The sequence below is a fragment of the Sinohyriopsis cumingii genome, chromosome 4 (genome assembly GCF_028554795.1).
Source record: "Sinohyriopsis cumingii isolate HCF-2022 chromosome 4, ASM2855479v2, whole genome shotgun sequence".
NCBI lineage: Eukaryota > Metazoa > Mollusca > Bivalvia > Unionida > Unionidae > Sinohyriopsis > Sinohyriopsis cumingii.
The window spans coordinates 133894055-133915439 of record NC_142964.1 but is presented as its reverse complement, the minus strand read 5'-3'; the positions used below and the strand labels follow the sequence as shown (position 1 = coordinate 133915439).

At 33.7% G+C, this 21385-nt stretch overlaps 1 protein-coding gene across 1 annotated transcript; it reads left to right on the top strand.

The window, feature by feature from the left end:
• Positions 1-56: 56 nt before the first annotated feature.
• Positions 57-18513, top strand: LOC149802120 (anaphase-promoting complex subunit 11). Its single transcript, XM_089956508.1, has 3 exons — positions 57-102; positions 6066-6184; positions 17646-18513. Exons 1-3 carry the CDS (start codon positions 83-85, stop codon positions 17765-17767), a joined length of 261 nt encoding a protein of 86 aa, XP_089812634.1. The 5' UTR covers positions 57-82; the 3' UTR covers positions 17768-18513.
• The last annotated feature ends 2872 nt before the right edge of the window (positions 18514-21385 follow it).

Here is a 21385-nt window from a genome sequence, read left to right as displayed (position 1 = left end):
AAAATGTCCGTTTAGTTTTAATTCAGCTACATGAAATGAGAGATCCCCTCATGTGGATAGCTTCTACTTTTATGACGAAAACATGAAAGTGAAGCTGAAAAGTAAATCTCTCTCTCTCTCTCTCTCTCTCTCTCAGAAAATGCATTATTGTTAATAGGATTAACAACGGTGAAAGATCTATAACCTTTTAATATTTTCATTCGAATGATTGCCGTCTGATATGAAATCAATCATAATTTTATGTGTTTCAAGGAACCGATATAAGGCGCAGGTGCTTGACGCGAGCTTGATGTTGAGAAACAAAATTAAACCTAACAATAATCTGAAGGAAAAAAATGATACGGGGTGACACAAATACCTTAGATTACCCCCATGATCCGTTCTGACATAGGACCCTCTCTATCATAATATATAAGAGAGCAGGTATGTAACTTCCAAATACTTCGTTCCACCAATAACCCTCGATTTTCCTTTTGCTATTTCCGTCTTTAAAGGCAAAGATCCATACCATATGGCTTGTTTTACTCCCGATATATTTTTCTATTGATCAAGCCATCATTGACTTTTCTGCGTTGCACCGAACTGAAGTTACAGGCTTTTTTTTTCTCAACATCGTGCTCGCATCGAGCATTTGTGATATAAGGCTATACTACAAGTCACATGTGTATACGCATTTACTCATTTTAAATTAAATATAGAGTGTTCTTTTAAAATTTAACACGAATTTTCTTTAACAAAAGTCTATTCAGTCCTGCTTATTGAATACTCTGCACCTTAACGGTTACCAAGAAACTTCCAGATGAAAATTATTTATCACTATGGACTTTTGAAATGGTAGCCAGGTACTAAACTTGGATCAAAATAAGAGTGCGTTGAGTGGAATCATCACAGTCGAGGGTAAAACGAATTTGTTTATTAATATGCGTAGCTTTCATTATGACATCACAGCATGCGACATTCAATCATGATTGTACTGGATCACACCTTTAGGTTCATTCGTCCAAAAATGTTTACATACTTTAACATTGATTTTGCCCTATGCACCTCTCGGGACATCAAAATAATGACCTTCCAAAGGATTATGGAAGTATACAAATCCAATAGAAGTAAATACTTTCCGCTTAAAGGTATGTAGAATCAAATTCTAAAACATGACACCCATTATTGAAATAGACGGTGTTGAATGCCTACATGACCCGTGTGACATGTACTGTAGGTCACCTGCTTACAATTGTTTGCTCATTGTCAGTAAGGCATGCTGAGGCAAAATTAGCAGACAGTTTAGAAATACATAGGGTCCACACATGTTGTCTCGCGATACCATTTACCGCACAAGTGGAACACATTTTCTTTTAGGCCTAATAATTCCTAGATTACAAAGTGAAAATTGAAAAACAACTTACAGTATTGTGAATTAAATCACAAAGAGTCCTAAAAGTTCTGTCACAATTCCAAATATATGAAGTTCCATTGAATTCCAGTGGCATTCCAAATAAATTCTGATATTGGATGTGTTGATGTGCCTATAGTTTTGAATGTGCTATTATGCCAATGGCCTGGAGTGTGGCAGTGTGCTGACAGTCTTTAAATGTTTCACAATACTACAATCCAAAATGTCCATGTCTGAATTCTGTATAATTCCAAACTAAAGTTTTCGTCCAAGAATATTAATGAGCAGTTTTCTAATTCCAGTGAATAATGACTGAATAAACAAATCCACCCAAATCAGAAACTGAACATGACAATAAGACTGATTCTGCTTCTGATGTTAAGGCAAGAATGAATATTGTAAACAAGATTGTAAACCCTTCCACCTGACCTAAGTCACAACTACGGTCCCCCCTAAATATTGTCAACTAATAGGAAATTTCCATTCATGAAGTTTTAAGTTAGAATCAAGACTGTATCTTTAACTCAAATTGAAATAAACATGTTTACTACTAATAATGATCGGAATATGTAATCCACAAAAATGGAGAAACACTAGCTATGTATTATGTTGTTTACAAACAAATGCCAGTGGTAAACTACACTATTAACTTGATTTTGCACAAAAATGTCAAGTACAAAATACAGATGTCCATTACATATAATCATTAAGAAAAGCCATCAAATAATATAGATTTCTGTTGAGCCACTGCATCAGATGACATTATGTGAGTCTGTCCATACATTAAAAAGCTCATTTTGGACACTCTTCAAAGTATTAATTTATCCCATGTTCAGATCAAACAAACAATATTAACCATGTTTGTTTTATACAACTTGAAACTGAACAATTTATTGTCAGTGAATGGTTGACTCACATCTGTTTGTAATGAGGTTTAAATTATTTATATTTATTTATTTAGACATCTGTTTATCATAAATATTTTTAGATTAGCTTGTTGGAGGTGATGGGATTGGGTTGCAGTAGAATAGATTCTGTACATTAGATTAGTGAGATGATTTTTATATTTTGAGGGCCATAGAAGAGATTTGTTTTGGTATGAAATGTGTTACTCTTATGAAAGGTTATTATTATTATTATTATTATTATTATTATTATTATCATCATCATGATTATTATCATCATCATCATCATCATCATTATTATTATTATAATTATTATTATTATAATTATAAATATTATTATTATTATTATTATTATTATTATTATCATCATCATTATTATTAGTATCATCATTATTATTATTATCATTATTATCATCATTATTATCATGATCATCATCATCATTATTATTATTATTATTATTATTATTATTATTATTATTATTATATGACTCTTCACTGAATAGCCATAAGATCATTTAATTTTCACTGATTAAACATATTTTTACCACATCTTTACTGGTACATGAGTTAGACATCTTGTAAAGTTGTCTCTACACTCATAGTGGTACATGATGCATTTCAGAGCTAGACTCAGAAGGAATTGTCTGTTTAATATTGAGGACTAATCAGAAGATAGTTTCATCAGTTGTTCATCCTGTGCACCTTTAATGCTGCATTCCATCACCAAAAAGAAATAAGTTTAAATAATGAAATGACATGATTTTGTATCTCTCTCATAGAAAGTCACACAAATATCTTGAACAGATGCACACCAAAGGCAAGAAACAAAATGGTGAAATCAGAGCTGGAGGCTAAAACATCAGGCATATGATTTAGCAATTTAATAAAATTCCAGTGTTTCCCATTTTGTTTGTCAATTGATGACATACAACAAGAAACACATGCAATTAATGACATACAACATGAAACACATGCATTGATGACATACAACATGAAACACTGCAATTGGTGACATACAACATAAAACACACGCAGCTGATGACATAAAACATTAAACACATACAGATTGATGACATAACATGAAATACATGCAATTGTTGACATATAACATGAAACACATGCAATTTATGACATAAAACATGAAACAGATGCAATTAATGACATACAACATGAAACAGATGCAATTAATGACATACAACATGAAACACATGCAGTTAATGACATATAACATGAAATATGCAATTAATGACATACAACATGAAACACATGCAATTAATGATATACAGCATCAAATACATGCAATTAATGACACAACATGAAACAGATGCAATTAATGACATACAACATGAAACAGATGCAATTAATGACATACAACATGAAACACATGCAATTAATGACATACAACATGAAACACATGCAATTAATGACATACAACATGAAACAGATGCAATTAATGACATATAACATGAAATATGCAATTAATGATATATAGCATCAAATACATGCAATTAATGACACAACATGAAACACATGCAATTAATGATGTACAGTATTATATGTGTTCACTGAATAATTTAGTTGTATTAAATTTAGACAAAACCTTTTTGCTTGCATCCTGAATAAAGTAACTAACATTTATTGTCATTAAATTTTATGATTTCATTTTGTGTATTTTTGTCTTTTTGTTTGATATTTATACACTATAATTCATTTAGATGTTTTCTTTTCTTTCATATTTTCCCGTACCTGAACAAATGAAGGGTAAGTTTTGTTACACAAGTTTGCAAAAGAATATAGGATTTTATGTACTTAAACTGACTTTCTATACCTATGGTTCTTAAATTGTGTTATGCAGACCACTGGTGGTCCATGAACACTATTCATGATGTCTACAGAAAGGCTACAGAACAATCGATAACCTGAAATTTGCTATTAATAAAAGAGAGACTCATTCATCACATTAGAAAGGAAAGACTAAATGATATTAAAATATGATTTGTTTGCTTTAATTTGTAGAACACACAAATTTTAATTATTATTAAGTTTTTTATGTACACTTTTATGCAAAGTGCTTTTCAGTTGGATAATGATACATTTAACATTAGGAAAGATCATTAAGTGGTCTGCTGAAATTCTCAGCTATCATTAAGTGTTCTACCAAGACCATCAGCAATCATTAACTGTTCTGCCGAGACCATCAGCTATTATTAAGTGTTCTGTCAAGACCATCAGCAATCATTAAGTGTTCTGCCAAGACCATCAGCAGTCATTAAGTGTTCTGCCAAGACCATCAGCTATCATTAAGTGTTCCACTGAGACCATCAGCAGTTTTCAAGTGGTCTGCAAAAACAAGTTTAAGGACCTCTGGTCTATACTCTTATCAGTCTGATCCTATAGCAAAATATATAGACCCTGATATGTCATTATTTGATGTGTTGGCAGAGCAGGGTCTATGTTCTACTTATTACTCCTAAGATACTGAACAGACACAGATCCATCAGTGCTTTGTCATGGCCGATTTGTGTCTATACCCTTTGCTGCTGGACTGGATTTATAAGCTAGTACATTTGGTAAATACAAACTTGGATAATTCTGAGCAAAAAAGTTTATTTATATTCTACATTTACAATAATACTTCATCCTACATAACAGGACCAGATAAATATCCACCTCAAAAGAATTGGTATTACTATTTGCAATTATTTATGATATATTAGTTCATCTCAACTATACAGAGTTTATAACATAATTTAATAATAATTAATAATTAATATAATTTGTATGGACAAGATATTAATGTTATTACAGTAAAATGTGTCTCTACAGGTCACTGTTATGAGATACCACCTGTCTTGACAGACTAGATTCTGACTGCATAGATCTTTTGTTTATATTATGTCGTGACTTCCTTTGAGAGACAGTAATATTTTGGTGGTGGTCTTTCAAGGGTAATAAGACAATCATGATTTTTTGTGAATTTTACATAAAATAAGTGCTATGAATTGGAGGCAATCTGAATAAAATCTGATCTCCACTGTCATAGGTGAAGATCTGACAGCGACCACTTAGTGGTCATGTTCTGGTTTATTATCATAATCACTAATTTTATTAGCCAATCAGATGACTTATTTCATTGTGTTTGGTAGACTGGGCAGTGTGGTTGAAGTGTATCAGTGTATTCCAAACAGTCTGATTCACTCTCAGATTTTTGAAAGCTGCATTTCCATTGGCTAATTCAGTGGTCACCAAAACATGACCCCCTAGGCAGTCACTGTCAAATATTCACCTAGTACAGTGGAGATCTGATTGTAATCCAATTGGAATTAGAGGAGGGAGGGTGCTTTGTATTTGGGGATCTGGTTTTACTTTCACAAATTTAGTTTTACTGTTGATTCTTAATTGGAACTAGGATAAAGGAGATTTAGATTTTGACAATAAAATGTCAGTGGACATCCTAAAATCATCCAACTCTTATCCCCATTCTAACATACTTTAGAAATTGTACCAATGTAATAATCTGTGGCATATCATCACAGGAAGACCAATCAGAAGGCACATTACATTCCTGAGTTTAATGTTTGACCAATCAGAAGGCACATTGCATTAAAAATATGCTAGAATTGTGATGTCTGTAAAATTGTAGTAAAATATTTATTATGTTTAAGAAAGGTTTATTGGATTCTTTCAACTTGAACATAATTTGTTGCTGAAATGATGACATAACAAAAATTTCAAAGTGTCATATTGCAATCATGATAACTATATTTTAGCTGGACTGCAGTAGCCACATGGCACTGGGTGGCAAATGATGAGAATTGTGGGATATGTCGCATGGCCTTTGATGGATGCTGTCCAGACTGCAAACTGCCTGGAGATGACTGCCCCTTAGGTAACCATAACTTAAATATCATGGACTGAAACTACAATGGTAAATTTCATCCAGTTTATCTTAGCACAGGGTCTCAGGTTTCACAGATAAAGTGATTCTGTTATGGAAGAAAATGCCATTATCTGTAATTCTTGAGAAGAACAATAATAGATGAGGCATAGAAATGGACATAGAATTAGGTCACTGTTTTTCTTTACCCTGATTTGTGCGTTAGCTGCCCCCCCCCCATTTTTGTCTGACCCCCAGTTATGACACCAAGGTTTATATTTTTACTCAATCTGAGCCCCAGTTCTGACACCAAGGGGAGTTTTGACTCTCAATCTTGCACACCTTGGAGAAACACCATGGCTGTCAAGTAGTTTTATGTATTTATTTATATGTTTTGTTTGTTTATTTATTTATTGTTTGTTTGTTTTTTGTTAGTTAGTTTGTTCCCACCCCATGTTCTTTGGAGGTTTATATGTAAGCCATGTCAGTACATATGTATGTATATCTGTCCAATGACTTTGGATGCCACTCAGTATTTTGTGAACAATTTCTATTGACCTAGTGTTTGTATACTGTTCAAGGAGCATGTTGCACCCTACCCTCTGTAAGTGGTGCACTACCACCACTAACTGTGTTACAACCTGCCCTCTGTAAGTAGTGCTCTGCCATTACTCACTGTATTGAAACCTGCCTTCTAGGTAAATGACCTTGTGCTGCATTAGATGTGTTTTCCATGACCTTGTTGTGCTGCATTAGATGTATTTCCCATGACCTTGCTGTGCTGCATTAGATGTGTTTTCCATGACCTTGTTGTGCTGCATTAGATGTGTTTTCCATGACCTTGCTGTGCTGTATCAGATGTGTTTTCCATGACCTTGTTGTGCTGCTTTAGATGTGTTTTCCATGACCTTGTTGTGCTGCATCAGATGTGTTTTCCATGACCTTGTTGTGCTGCTTTAGATGTGTTTTCCATGACTTTGTTGTGCTGCTGTAGATGTGTTTCCATTGACCTTGTTGTACTGCATTAGATGTGTCTCTCATGACATTGTGCTGCCATAGATGTGTTTCCCATAACCTTGTTGTGCTGCATTAGATGTGTTTTCCATGACCTTGTTGTGCTGCATCATGTGTTTCCCATGACCTTGTTGTGCTGCATCAAGTGTTTCCCATGACCTGGTTGTGCTGCATTAGATGTGTTTTCCATGACCTTGCTGTGCTGCATTAGATGTTTTTCCATGACCTTGCTGTGCTGCTTTAGATGTGTTTTCCATAACCTTGTTGTGCTGCATCAAATCTGTTTTCCACGACTTTGTTGTGCTGCATCAAGTGTTTCCCATGACCTTGTTGTGCTGCATTAGATGTATTTTCCATGACCTTGTTGTGCTACATCAGATGTATTTTCCATGACCTTGTTGTGCTGCATCACGTGTTTCATATAACCTTGTGCTGCATCAGATGTGTTTTCCATGACCTTGTGCTGCATCATGTGTTTCCCATGCCCTTGTTGTGCAGCATCAAGTGTTTCCCATGACCTTGTTGTGCTGCATCAGATCTGTTTTCTATGACCTTGTTGTGCTGCATCATTTGTTTTCCATGACCTTGTTATGCTGTATTAGATGTGTTTTCCATGACCTTGTTGTGCTGCATCAGATTTATTTTCCATGACCTTCTTGTGATGCATCATGTGTTTCCCTTGATCTTGTTGTGCTGCTTTAGATGTGTTTTCCATGACCTTGTTGTGATGCATCATGTGTTTCCGATGACCTTGTTGAGCTGCATCAGATGTGTTTTCCATGACCTTGTTGTGATGCATCATGTGTTTCCCATGACCTTGTTGTGCTGCATCAGATGTATTTCCCATGACCTTGTTGTGCTACATCAGATGTATTTTCCATGACCTTGTTGTGCTGCATCACGTGTTTCATATAACCTTGTGCTGCATCAGATTTGTTTTCCATGACCTTCTTGTGATGCATCATGTGTTTCCCTTGATCTTGTTGTGCTGCATTAGATGTGTTTTCCATGACCTTGTTGTGATGCATCATGTGTTTCCCATGACCTTGTTGAGCTGCATCAGATGTGTTTTCCATGACCTTGTTGTGATGCATCATGTGTTTCCCATGACCTTGTTGTGCTGCATCAGATGTATTTCCCATGACCTTGTTGTGCTGCATTAGATGTGTTTTCCATGACTTTGTTGTGTTGCATCAGATGTGTTTTCCATGACCTTGTTGTGCTGCATTAGATGTGTTTTCCATGACTTTGTTGTGTTGCATCAGATGTGTTTTCCATGACCTGGTTGTGCTGCATCAGATCTGTTTTCCACAACATTGTTGTGCTGCATCAAGTGTTTCTCATGACCTTGTTGTGCTGCATTAGATGTGTATTCCATGACCTTGTTGTGTTGCATCAGATGTCTTCTCCATGACCTTGTTGTGCTGCATCAGACATAATACACAGGATATCCATGTAATAACATGTTCATTTTTGGCATCAACTTGGCTTCAGTAACTTGTACTTCTTCACTTGTAGTGCAAGCATTATCATAAATACCACAATGTATTGCATACAAAATTATCATCTTTTATAGAGAGAAACCCCTTCAGACAGATTTTACAGTGTTTTAAATGGGCAACCAGCATCCAATCATGACTAGTGGTTTGGGGACAACTCTGAGACCTGAAACAAAATTACTGTGTGGCTTAATATAAAGAAAGATCTATGTCTGGTTGGATTTTCATCCTTGTGTTAAAAAATGAATTGACTGAATTACAACCCCATTTTGGTATTATACTAGTTTGCCCTTGCATTTGTTAGCCCTGTTTGGTATATTAATTTGCCTTTGCATTTTTAGCCCTGTTTTTTGTATGCTAGTTTGCCATTGCATCATTAGCCCTTTTGGTATACTAGTTTGCCCTTGCATTGTTAGCCCTGTTTGGTATATTAGTTTGCCCTCGCATTGTTAGCCCTGTTTGGTAAACTTGTTTGCCCTTGCATTGTTAGCCCTGTTTGGTATACTAGTTTGCCCTTGCATTGTTGGCCCTGTTTTATATACTAATCTGCCTTTGCATCATTAGCCCTGTTTGGTATACTAGTTTGCCATTGCATCATTAGTCCTGTTTGGCATACTAGTTTGCTCTTGCATCATTAGCCCAGCTTGGTATACTAGTTTACCCTAGCCTAGTTTACCCTAGCATTGTTAGTCCTGTTTGGTATGCTAGTTTGCCCTATGCATCATTAGCCCTGTTTGGTATACTTGTTTGTTCTTGCATTGTTAGCCCTGTTTGGTATGCTAGTTTGCCCTTGCATTGTTAGCCCTGTTGGTTTACTAGTTCGCCCATGCATTGTTAGCCCCATTTGATATAATAGTTTTCCCTTGCATCATTAGCCCTGTTTGGTATACTAGTTTGCCCTTGCATTTGTTAGCCCTGTTTGGTATACAAGTTTGCCCTTGCATTGTTAGCCCTGTTTTGTATGCTAGTTTGCCCTTGCATTATTAGCACTGTTTGGTATACTAGTTTGCCATTGCATTGTTAGCCCTGTTTGGTATACTAGTTTGCCTTTCCATTGTTAGCCCTGTTTGGTATACTAGTTTGCCTTTGCATCATTAGTCCTGTTTGGTATACTAGTTTGCCCATGTATCATTAGCCCAGTTTGGTATACTAGTTTGCCCTTACATCATTAGCCCTGTTTGGTATACTAGTTTGCCCTTGCATCATTATCTCTGTTTGTTATGCAAGTTTTCCCTTGCATCAATAGCCCTATTTGGTATTCAAGCTTTCCCTTCCATCTTTATTTTTGCCCTTGTTCCATAATTTGTACCTTTTGACACATATATCTTGGATTTTTTTCTCTCTTTTTTGCAAATAAGTTACTGCTTTGATAAAGAAACATTGACATCTGTTCCCAAAAAAGGACATTGCAGAAAATGAATTAGAGGGGTGTGTGTGTGTGTGTGTGTGTGTGTGTGTGTGTGTTTGGGGGTGCATGTTTCAATTTTGCTATGGAAAACTGTTACAGAGCTAAGAGTTAATAATAAGTGTAAATTGTTATTGTGAGTGTTTATAGTGGAGTCCAATATAGAGAATAGACTGATGGTCTGGTTGTAGCAGAGCAATGTAATGGCTTATTTTCCTCTTTGTTCAGAATACATTTGTGTGTCTAAAAGATTCATTTGGTTAAGATGTAATTTGATGCTTTAATTGACCTATTCACCAATATGTCAGATGTTTAGGAGTCATATTGTTTATTTACAGGAGTTAAATTATGAATCATTCTGCTTCAGTTGCATAACTTTATATATTTGCATATAAATCAGATCCAATGGCAAACTGCAGAGACCCAGATCTGCCATCATATGTCGTCCCATCAGATCTGAGTCTATGTGGCTTGCTAGGAGCAATCAGTAGGACTTGTACCATGATTTGCCAATGCATTATGTTACAGCAGATCAAGGTCTATTTGTTTACAGTGAGTATATATGTATATAAAATTCTCTTTCAGGTTGTATACATGTATATACAATTTATCATACTTATACTATCAGAATAAGAAACCATGAATTGGGACAATTAATCACAGGCAAATTATTTCTGTATATCTGTCAGTGAATCTGATATTGTTAATGGGACTGAATTGCATCCGATCAACTAAATTGTAAGTGTTGTTGTGATTAATTGACTTTTTTCAGCATAGATCACTTTCAGTGAAATGACCAATAATTCAGCATCCAATTATCACAATTATTGATAATCAAGGTAAATGCAGGTGTTTGTATTATCTCATTAATCAAAAACACAGCTTAGGCTGTGTGCCTCATCTTTGTGTATCGAAGGCAGTGCTGGATTATCATTATAGCTAAACAATCTATTTACATCTGTTATGTGACATGATGTGTTATAAATTGAGAGAAAGCTATTAAACAGTGAGTCAATAAATAGAATAATAAAAAGGTGTAAAGGGATAAATACCTTGTAATAGCAAGGTAGTTTACTCTTGATCTGGTCCACTAAGTCAACAACAAGTTAGTATACCATGTATATTCACTTATAAGTTAGATCCAGCTGCAGCTGAATAGACCCAGATGTGCCATCACATAGTGTGCTAGCAGATCTCAGTGTGCCATCACAGAGTGTGCCAGCAGATCTCAGTCAGTGCAGTGTGTTGGGAGTAATCAGACAGCATAGTCTCTGTGTTGTTTGCAGCTCTACCCAACCTATGATCCATCATAAATAGTACATCATTCAAAATGAATGGGTTTGTTGGATTTATAGTAATAAATTACCTAAAATTGTCTTTATCACACTGTTTAACTGTCTAGTTGTAGTGACACATGAACATGGTTAACAAAAAAATTTATTGGCAAGAAAAATTGAAGATTTTGTCATTTCTTGAAGGAAGGATATATAAATTTAAAATAAAATTACATTTGGAAATAAAAAAATTTTGAAAGGAAGCAAATGTCTCAGAACAATAGGAAGATTATAGAAACATCAAAATATATTAATGAAAATTTTAATTGCCAAGCAAAATCATAGTTTTCTAACTCATATGAAAACTGGCAATACAATCCTCGCTGATGCCATGCACATCGTGTTTGAAAATGATCAGTAAATCAAGCATTGACCAGTATTGGTTGCAAACCAAAATTAAGTGAAAATTGAAAATTGGACACAGGTTCTGCTACCAATCTAAATGTAAGATTACCAGGGCCACACAAAATTTTATGTTTAGAAAAAAATGAAATGATAAAAAACACCAAATTCTTACAAGTAAACTCACCATAATTAAAATCGTTTGTTTAAAGAACTTACACTCTAAAATCTGCCAGATGCAACTGCTCTGTAATGTTTCTGTATATAAAGGTATGCAACTACAGTGACACAGTTCACTGAATCATGCAGATGTAATGCAAGTAGAATATATAATTATTTGTTTTCTTTTTAAATGATATGCTAACATTCCAAAAAATGAAGAGTAGGTAAAAATGGCTTTCAACTATTTTTGTAAAATTCATAATTAAGTAGCATTTAAAATGTTACTGCTTTAACAATATTAATAATTACAGTACAATATTTAACAACATTAATAATTACAGTACGATATTTAACAACATTAATAATTACAGTACAATATTTAACAACATTAATAATTACAGTACAATATTTAACAATATTAATAATTACAGTACAATATTTAACAATATTAATAATTACAGAACGATATTTAACAACATTAATAATTACAGTACGATATTTAACAACATTAATAATTACAGTACGATATTTAACAACATTAATAATTACAGTACAATATTTAACAACATTAATAATTACAGTACAATATTTAACAATATTAATAATTACAGTACAATATTTAACAATATTAATAATTACAGTACGATATTTAACAACATTAATAATTACAGTACAATATTTAACAACATTAATAATTACAGTACAGCATTTAACAACATTAATAATTACAGTTCAATATTTAACAACATTAATAATTACAGTACAGTATTTAACAATATTAATAAATACAGTACAATACTTAACAACATTGATAATTACAGTACAATATTTAACAACATTAATAATTACAGTACAATATTTAACAACATTAATAATCACAGTACAATATTTAACAACATTAATAATTACAGTACGATATTTAACAACATTAATAATTACAGTACAATATTTAACAACATTAATAATTACAGTACAATATTTAACAATATTAATAATTACAGTACAATATTTAACAATATTAATAATTACAGAATGATATTTAACAACATTAATAATTACAGTACAGTATTTAACAATATTAATAAATACAGTACAATACTTAACAACATTGATAATTACAGTACAATATTTAACAACATTAATAATTACAGTACAATATTTAACAACATTAATAATCACAGTACAATATTTAACAACATTAATAATTATAGTACAATATTTAACAAAATTAATAATTACAGTACAATATTTAACAACATTAATAATTACAGTACAATATTCATTGTCAATATTTTTAAACTGTTCTTTACCAAATCAGTGATGAATACAAATGAAATAGACATACTATTGGTTATACACCATGCATGGTTATGATGTGGACCTGTGCATTATACACCATGCATGGTTATAATGTGGACCTATACATTATACACCATGCATGGTTATGATGTGGACCTGTACATTATGCACCATGCATGGTTATGATGTGGACCTGTGCATTATACACCATGCATGGTTATGATGTGGACCTGTACATTATACACCATGCATGGTTATGATGTGGACCTATACATTATACACCATGCATGGTTATGATGTGGACCTGTACATTATACACCATGCATGGCTATGATGTGGACCTATACATTATACACCATGCATGGTTATGATGTGGACCTGTACATTATACACTATGCATGGTTATGATGTGGACCTGTGCATTATACACCATGCATGGTTATGATGTGGACCTGTACATTATGCACCATGCATGGTTATGATGTGGACCTGTGCATTATACACCATGCATGGTTATGATGTGGACCTTTACATTATACACCATGCATGGTTATGATGTGGACCTGTGCATTATACACCCTGCATGGTTATGATGTGGACCTGTGCATTATACACCCTGCATGGTTATGATGTGGACCTGTGCATTATACACCCTGCATGGTTATGATGTGGACCTGTGCATTATACACCCTGCATGGTTATGATGTGGACCTGTGCATTATAGACCCTGCATGGTTATGATGTGGACCTGTACATTATACACCATGCATGGTTATGATGTGGACCTGTACATTATACACCATGCATGGTTATGATGTGGACCTGTACATTATACACCATGCATGGTTATGATGTGGACCTATACATCATACACCATGCATGGTTATGATGTGGACCTGTACATTATACACCATGCATGGTTATGATGTGGACCTGTACATTATACACCATGCATGGTTATGATGTGGACCTATACATTATACACCTTGCATGGTTATGATGTGGACCTATTTATTATACACCTTGCATGGTTATGATGTGGACCTGTGCATTATACACCATGCATGGTTATGATGTGGACCTATACATTATACACCATGCATAGTTATGATGTGGACCTATACATTATACACCATGCATGGTTATGATGTGGACCTGTACATTATACACCATGCATGGTTATGATGTGGACCTGTGCATTATGCACCATGCATGGTTATGATGTGGACCTGTACATTATACACCATGCATGGTTATGATGTGGACCTATACATTATGCACCATGCATGGTTATGATGTGGACCTGTACATTATACACCATGCATGGTTATGATGTGGACCTGTGCATTATACACCCTGCATGGTTATGATGTGGACCTGTACATTATACACCATGCATGGTTATGATGTGGACCTGTACATTATACACCATGCATGGTTATGATGTGGACCTGTACATTATACACCATGCATGATTATGATGTGGGCCTATACATTATACACCATGCATGGTTATGATGTGGGCCTGTACATTATACACCATGCATGGTTATGATGTGGACCTGTACATTATGCACCATGCATGATTATGATGTGGACCTGTGCATTATACACCATGCATGATTATGATGTGGACCTGTACATTATGCACCATGTAAGATGCCTACAACTTTAATAACTGACTATAATAAAGGAATTAAAAAAACAACAGTAACAAAATTCTCAAAATCATATTATAAATCATAAATATCTCATGATTAGATTTTAGATTTAAATCATTTTTATTATATAATAAACATTCCACAATAATGCAGTATGAACAGAAGTGTATTCACCATAGAAATATGTTTAATTCATATTTAGAAGGCATTTAGCATGCCAGTCATTTGATTAACATTTAAAAATTGTGTGTAATGTAGAAATTATTACTGTTGTTTTTTATGTTGTTGCAGGTACAATACAAATAATTTCTAAGTATAAGTGTAAATTTCTGGTAAACATATAAATCATTATCATTGTCTTTGGTCAACCAGTAAGGCCATTGAGGTGAATATCTTGAAAATGGTGTTACCACTATTGCATCGACCCTGAATGGATGGTCATATCAGCATGTGGTTCTCACTAAGAAAGACTTCTATTTGTCCATCATGTCTGCCACAGCACCCATCTTGTAATCTTTACAGCTCATGAATGAAAAAGTGATATCAACGTGGCATTTTCACCAGAAGACTTTTTAATGTCTAGTTGGTCCTAAATAAAAATGGAGCCAATCAAACTTCCAAAATCATCATGCATGCTGGATGGATGGTCATATCAGCATGGGATTTTCATCGAAAGACTTCATGTATTGTCTAGTTGGCCCTAAATGAAGAGGATGGAAATATGACATCCAATATAGTCATCAGGGTTTTGAGTTCTAGATACATCATTCATTCTGACCCTAGAAGATTCAGAAACAAATTTTGTTTACAGAATGCAATTTCTCTTAAGATGACCATCATCGTGGTCTTCTAATTGTGTTTTAGGTTTTTATATTTTGGTTGTTTATATTAGAATTACTCAACATCTGACTAATGGAATCAGTCTTTTACTTGTATTCAGTTTTAATTTGAGAGGATATATTTATTTATGTTATTCACTGGAATTACAAAGTGTTCAGTAATACCTTCAAACTGAATCACTATTTTGGAATTATTGTGAAGTCAATTAGAGACATTTTGGATTATATCACTGTGATGCATCAAAACTATTAGGACATCAACACTTCCAGGCTAGTGGTTCATCAGCACATTCATGATTGGAATTCATTTGGAACACCACTAGAATTAATACTCTATACTTCTGGACTTATAATATTTATAATACAACTTTAGGACTATTTGGGATATATTTCACAATAATGAAAGTTCATTTTAAATGTTCACTTTGTGTTGTAGGGAAATAAATTATTTCTTGAATTTTACTAAACTTGTTTATTTTTGTTCTTTTCTGTTACTTAGTTTAAGACCATACAGTTGTAACAATGGTCATTTTGATATGCTCATTTCACCAAAATGCTACTTATGATGTCTAGTCGGTCCTAAATGAAAATGGTACTGATATTAGATCCATTATGTCTTTACAAAGGTGATCTTCAAAATGTTATCATTACTCCGGAATGGATGGATATATTAAGATTGGATTTTCACCAAAAGACTTCTTATGATGTCTAGTTGCTCATTAATGAAATTGATGCTTATTCTTTATCAGTATTGGCATCTTAAAAATCTTTATTGATACAAAATATCAGATCATTTCACTATTCAGCTGTTAAAACAAAAAAACAGGCTTATCATAGATTGATGGAAATTTTTTTGGCTGCAGAGTGTCAGTCCTTTTGAGGAATTCTTGTTATTAAATATAATTAATTAAATTGGGGGATTAATACAGTTGTTGTTGTAGGGTTTAACATCATTTTTCAGCACACGATAGGCTATACATGGCGGCCAGTATTAAAGTTGGAGGAAGAACCCAGCAAAACCCCAGAAAGAACCACTGACCCTCGAGAAGCTACTGGCAAGCTTTCTCACATACTAGCATTGGCCGAATCCAAGGATTAATACAGTAGACAAGTAATATATTGATTAACAAGCATAGCACTGAGTTAGTTATATTATTATTTTTAAGATAAACAACTGATAACTTCATATTAATAAGTACAATCCTCAAAAAATGTACAGACCCATTTGAGTTTTAACCACCAATTCCAACTTTATTGAGAAACATTAATAAAAAAGTATTTTTTACAAACAGATAATCTCCTGCATCATTTATCAAACATCAAGCATGCTTTCAGTGAAACCACTCATGTCAATTAATTTACTAATTAAATTGCTTTTTTGTTAGAACTTATTAAGAAAACGACATTTTCCTGTATGGAATTTTATCTCTTGTGAAAGAACCCAATAGGTGCAAACCAGTAGCACTTTATCAAATAGTGGTCACATAAAATTAATGTCTGGTCCAACAGCAAATAATATATAGTGTAAGCTGCTATCGCATCATGTGCCAGCAGATCAGGGTCTGTGTTGTTTGTTCTAATGATTACTCCTAACAAACTGCACAGACCCAGATCTGCTGTTGCATAATGTGCCTGCAGATCAGGGTCTTTGTTGTTTGTTCTACTGATTACTCCTAATAGAACACAAAATCCCAGATCTGCTGGCACATTATATGATGGCAGATCTGGGTCAATGCAGTTTGCAGTTGGATTAGACTTATAAGCAAGTACAGATGGTACATTCTTTGTTTACTTTACGCATGTATATCATTTTGCATGCACCTTATGGCCTCTTGGGAGATTTGCTAATAAGTAGCTAATTGATTTGTACCCTCTCAAAAAGTATTAATATTATTATTATTATTATTATTATTATTAGTGTGGGGAGAGTGCAGCCACTGTTTCCACATCCACTGCATTGTGAAATGGCTTAATTCTCAGCAAGTCCACCAATTGTGTCCTATGTGTCGACAGGATTGGAAGTTCAAGGAAGGAGAATAGCAAGAAATTTAGTGAAAGAAAACAGCATTCTGACCACGGACACCATAAACATATATGTTGAATATTCTGTTACTAAGCATTCTGACCATGAACACCATAAACATCAGTGTTGACTATTCTGTTACTAAGCATTCTAACCATGGACACCATACAAATCAATGTTGACTATTCTGTTACTAAGCATTCTGACCATGGACACCATAAATATCTATGTTGAATATTTTGTTACTAAGCATTCTGACCATGAACACCATAAATATCTATGTTGAATATTTTGTTACTAAGCATTCTGACCATGAACACCGTAAATATCTATGTTGAATATTTTGTTACTAAGCATTCTGACCATGAACGCCATAAATATCTATGTTGACTATTCTGTTACTAAGCATTCTGACAATGGACACCATAAATATCTATGTTGAATATTTTGTTACTAAGCATTCTGACCATGAACACCATAAATATCTATGTTGACTATTCTGTTACTAAGCATTCTGACCATGAACACCGTAAATATCTATGTTGAATATTTTGTTACTAAGCATTCTGACCATGAACGCCATAAATATCAATGTTGACTATTCTGTTAAAGAAGAATATTACAGTGTTAGGGTATTATAAGGAATGGAGAGCATGAATATTCCTGCTTAAAATAGATTAATAAAAGGAACTGTATTGAAGTACAGCTACCTCCTATTTGAGATGTGTATTATGAGAAAAGGAAATAAAATTGTATTTTAAAATTGGAGTTCATTTTTAAAATTAGCATTTAACATCTGTAGATCATCGAGTGGTTGTAGAAATTTTTATATCGATATATTAGATAATATTAATAGGGAAAATAGTCTTATAATTTCTCAGTATTTACTTTTTATTGTCAAATCCATGTAAGTGGGAAGCAATATGGATATATCAGTGACTTTTTTGTCAACAATTTATGAATGTTTGGTTAAAGTTTTTTATCCCAGGTATTTCCTAAACACCTTGATAGATTCTAATCATACAACATGAATCCTTATGATAGGACAATTAATTCTGTGATGAGTGTGCTCACACCTTTGACCTTGAGATCCAGCGGTGTCTGCATGGAAAACAGATTCATTGCCATGTTTGTATGAACTAGGACATATACAAAAGTTGTGCACATACCAGTAGGTAAAAGGCAGTGTTGTACAGGTCTTTGCAACACATATCCAGAAACAAAATGCAATAGAGTATGCGAATACTTTTCAATGTAATAATTATAATTCTGTAAACAGGTTTCAGGCAATATCTGATTTGTGTACAAAGTGCAGCTTGTTAACATGTAAACAACTATGTGATACTGTTCATGTTACTTCTCCCTCTGAGGCTCTTCAAGTGTCTAATATATCAATGTCTTTTTGTATGTATGTAAATCAGTCTCGAGTGGATTAGCACTGAAATCAATGAGGCTAGGCACCTAAGAGATAATTTCCACAAGAAAAAAGAAATGAAAAGCTATAGAAAGTGGAGGAATAAATCTAAGCATCTGATAAATAAGGCAAAAGAGAACTACTATAAACAGGCTGTTGATGAAATTAAGAGTACCAGGTCATTGTGGAAGCATCTAAAAGAGCTGAACCCACCCAAAAACAGTTGTTTTACACCTAGACTTAAGCAAAATGATGATATAGCAACATCTGTACAAGACACTGTGGAAATGTTCAACAATTTCTTCACAAGCATCTCCTGTAACAGTATTCAGAACCAGACTAACATCCCAATTGAACTTGATGCTCTTCTATCATTTATAAGAGCTAAAATTCCTGAGAATTATTTTTCAATAGCTAATGTTAGTGAAGCTGATGTTTTTGATATGCTAATAACAAAGTCATTAACGCATATCATAAACTTAAGTATAATGAATGGTAAATTTCCAGAAACATTGAAATGTGCAAAGGTTATACCTATCTTTAGGAAAGGAGAAAATGAGGATCCAGGGAATTACAGACCAATATCAATTCTACCTGTATTGTCAAAATTATTTGAAAAGCATGTAGCCATTCAGGTCTATACATTTTTTGAAACATACTCTCTATTTCATAAAGCTCAATCAGGATTTAGAAAGTACCACTCGTGCCAAACAGAACTTAACAAATTAATTGATCTTTGGCTGAAGGAAATGGATAATGGACATATGACTGGGATTGTTTTCCTTGACTTCAAGAAAGCCTTTGATCTTATTGATCATGAAATTCTGCTGTAAAAGTTGAACTGTTACAGGTTTGACAATCCTTCTTTTAACTGGTTTAGATCATACCTAAACCAACAGTCTCAACAAGTAAGCATTGGCACTATTAGCTCTCAAATTCACACAATTCATTCAGGGGTCCCTCAAGGCTCAGTTTTGGGCCCTCTCTTCTTTCTTATCTATATCAATGATCTACTATTAAATAATCAATCCACAAATACAGATTTGTTTGCAGATAATGCAACCTTGTATACATCTAGTTCTGATACTGAAGTTATCCAAATGAGATTAAATTCAGACCTTATTAGAGTCCTAAACTGGGCACAATAAAATAGGATGGTAATTAATGAAGGTAAAACAAAATGTATGACTTGGGGACATCACAAAAGCTACACAAATTAGGGAACCCAGAACTATCTCTTGCAATAAATAATCATCAGTTAGAAAATGTCAAACATGAAAAGCTTGTAGGTGTGTCTGTAGATAGTAATTTATTATGGGATGACCATACTGATAAGCTTCGTATAACACTGTTATCCAGAATTGCCCAACTCAGCGGAATCAAGAAATATTTACCTATGCAATCTACACTACAAGTAATTTATTCTTCGGACAATGGATTATTGTTCAAATGTATGGGGAAACTGCAAAATCTCTGCTTGATAGGATTTATAAACTTCAGAAACAGGCATAATTTTAGATGCATCTATTGATCATCCCTCAAAAGCACTGTTTACAAACTCAAATGGTTCACAATATATGAAACGAGAGATTTTCACAAGGTAGTTCTTGTATATGAATGTCTATATGGAACTCCACCAGAGTGTCTTCAGGACTTGTCCAGGGCTTTTTCAACTCAATGCCAGTTGAGATCAATATCACATGGAAACCTAGAATCAAAACCAAGAACAGAGCAATTTAAAAAGAGCTTCCAATGCTCTGGTACAGTTCTGTGGAACAAGCTTCCACTACATGTAAATTCTGCTGAAAATATTAGAGTATTTAAGAAGAGATATCATGCACATGTATGTGTTTCTAATATATAATGGAATTTTGTATTTTAATACTAAATATGTTAAAATAGTAATTATTGCTATCTTTCATATAATGCACATTGTTATACTCTCCTTAAGAGGGCCTCAGGGGAGAATGGTCCTTGACTAATGAGTAACCCTCTATGAATAATGCATGATTATTATTATTATTATTATTATTATTATTTTGGGTACATATAAAATTTGTGTCAAGGTTTTGCTTAAAGGTTTGTTTAATTTGCTTATATTTCCTAAACCCCTTTGTGAATTTTGTTTAAAATTGGGATAAGCTAGTATGAAGCTGAAATGTACATGCTTGCTTGCCTTTTAGACCTTGGGGTTGAAGCCATGCTCATAGAAAATTTATAT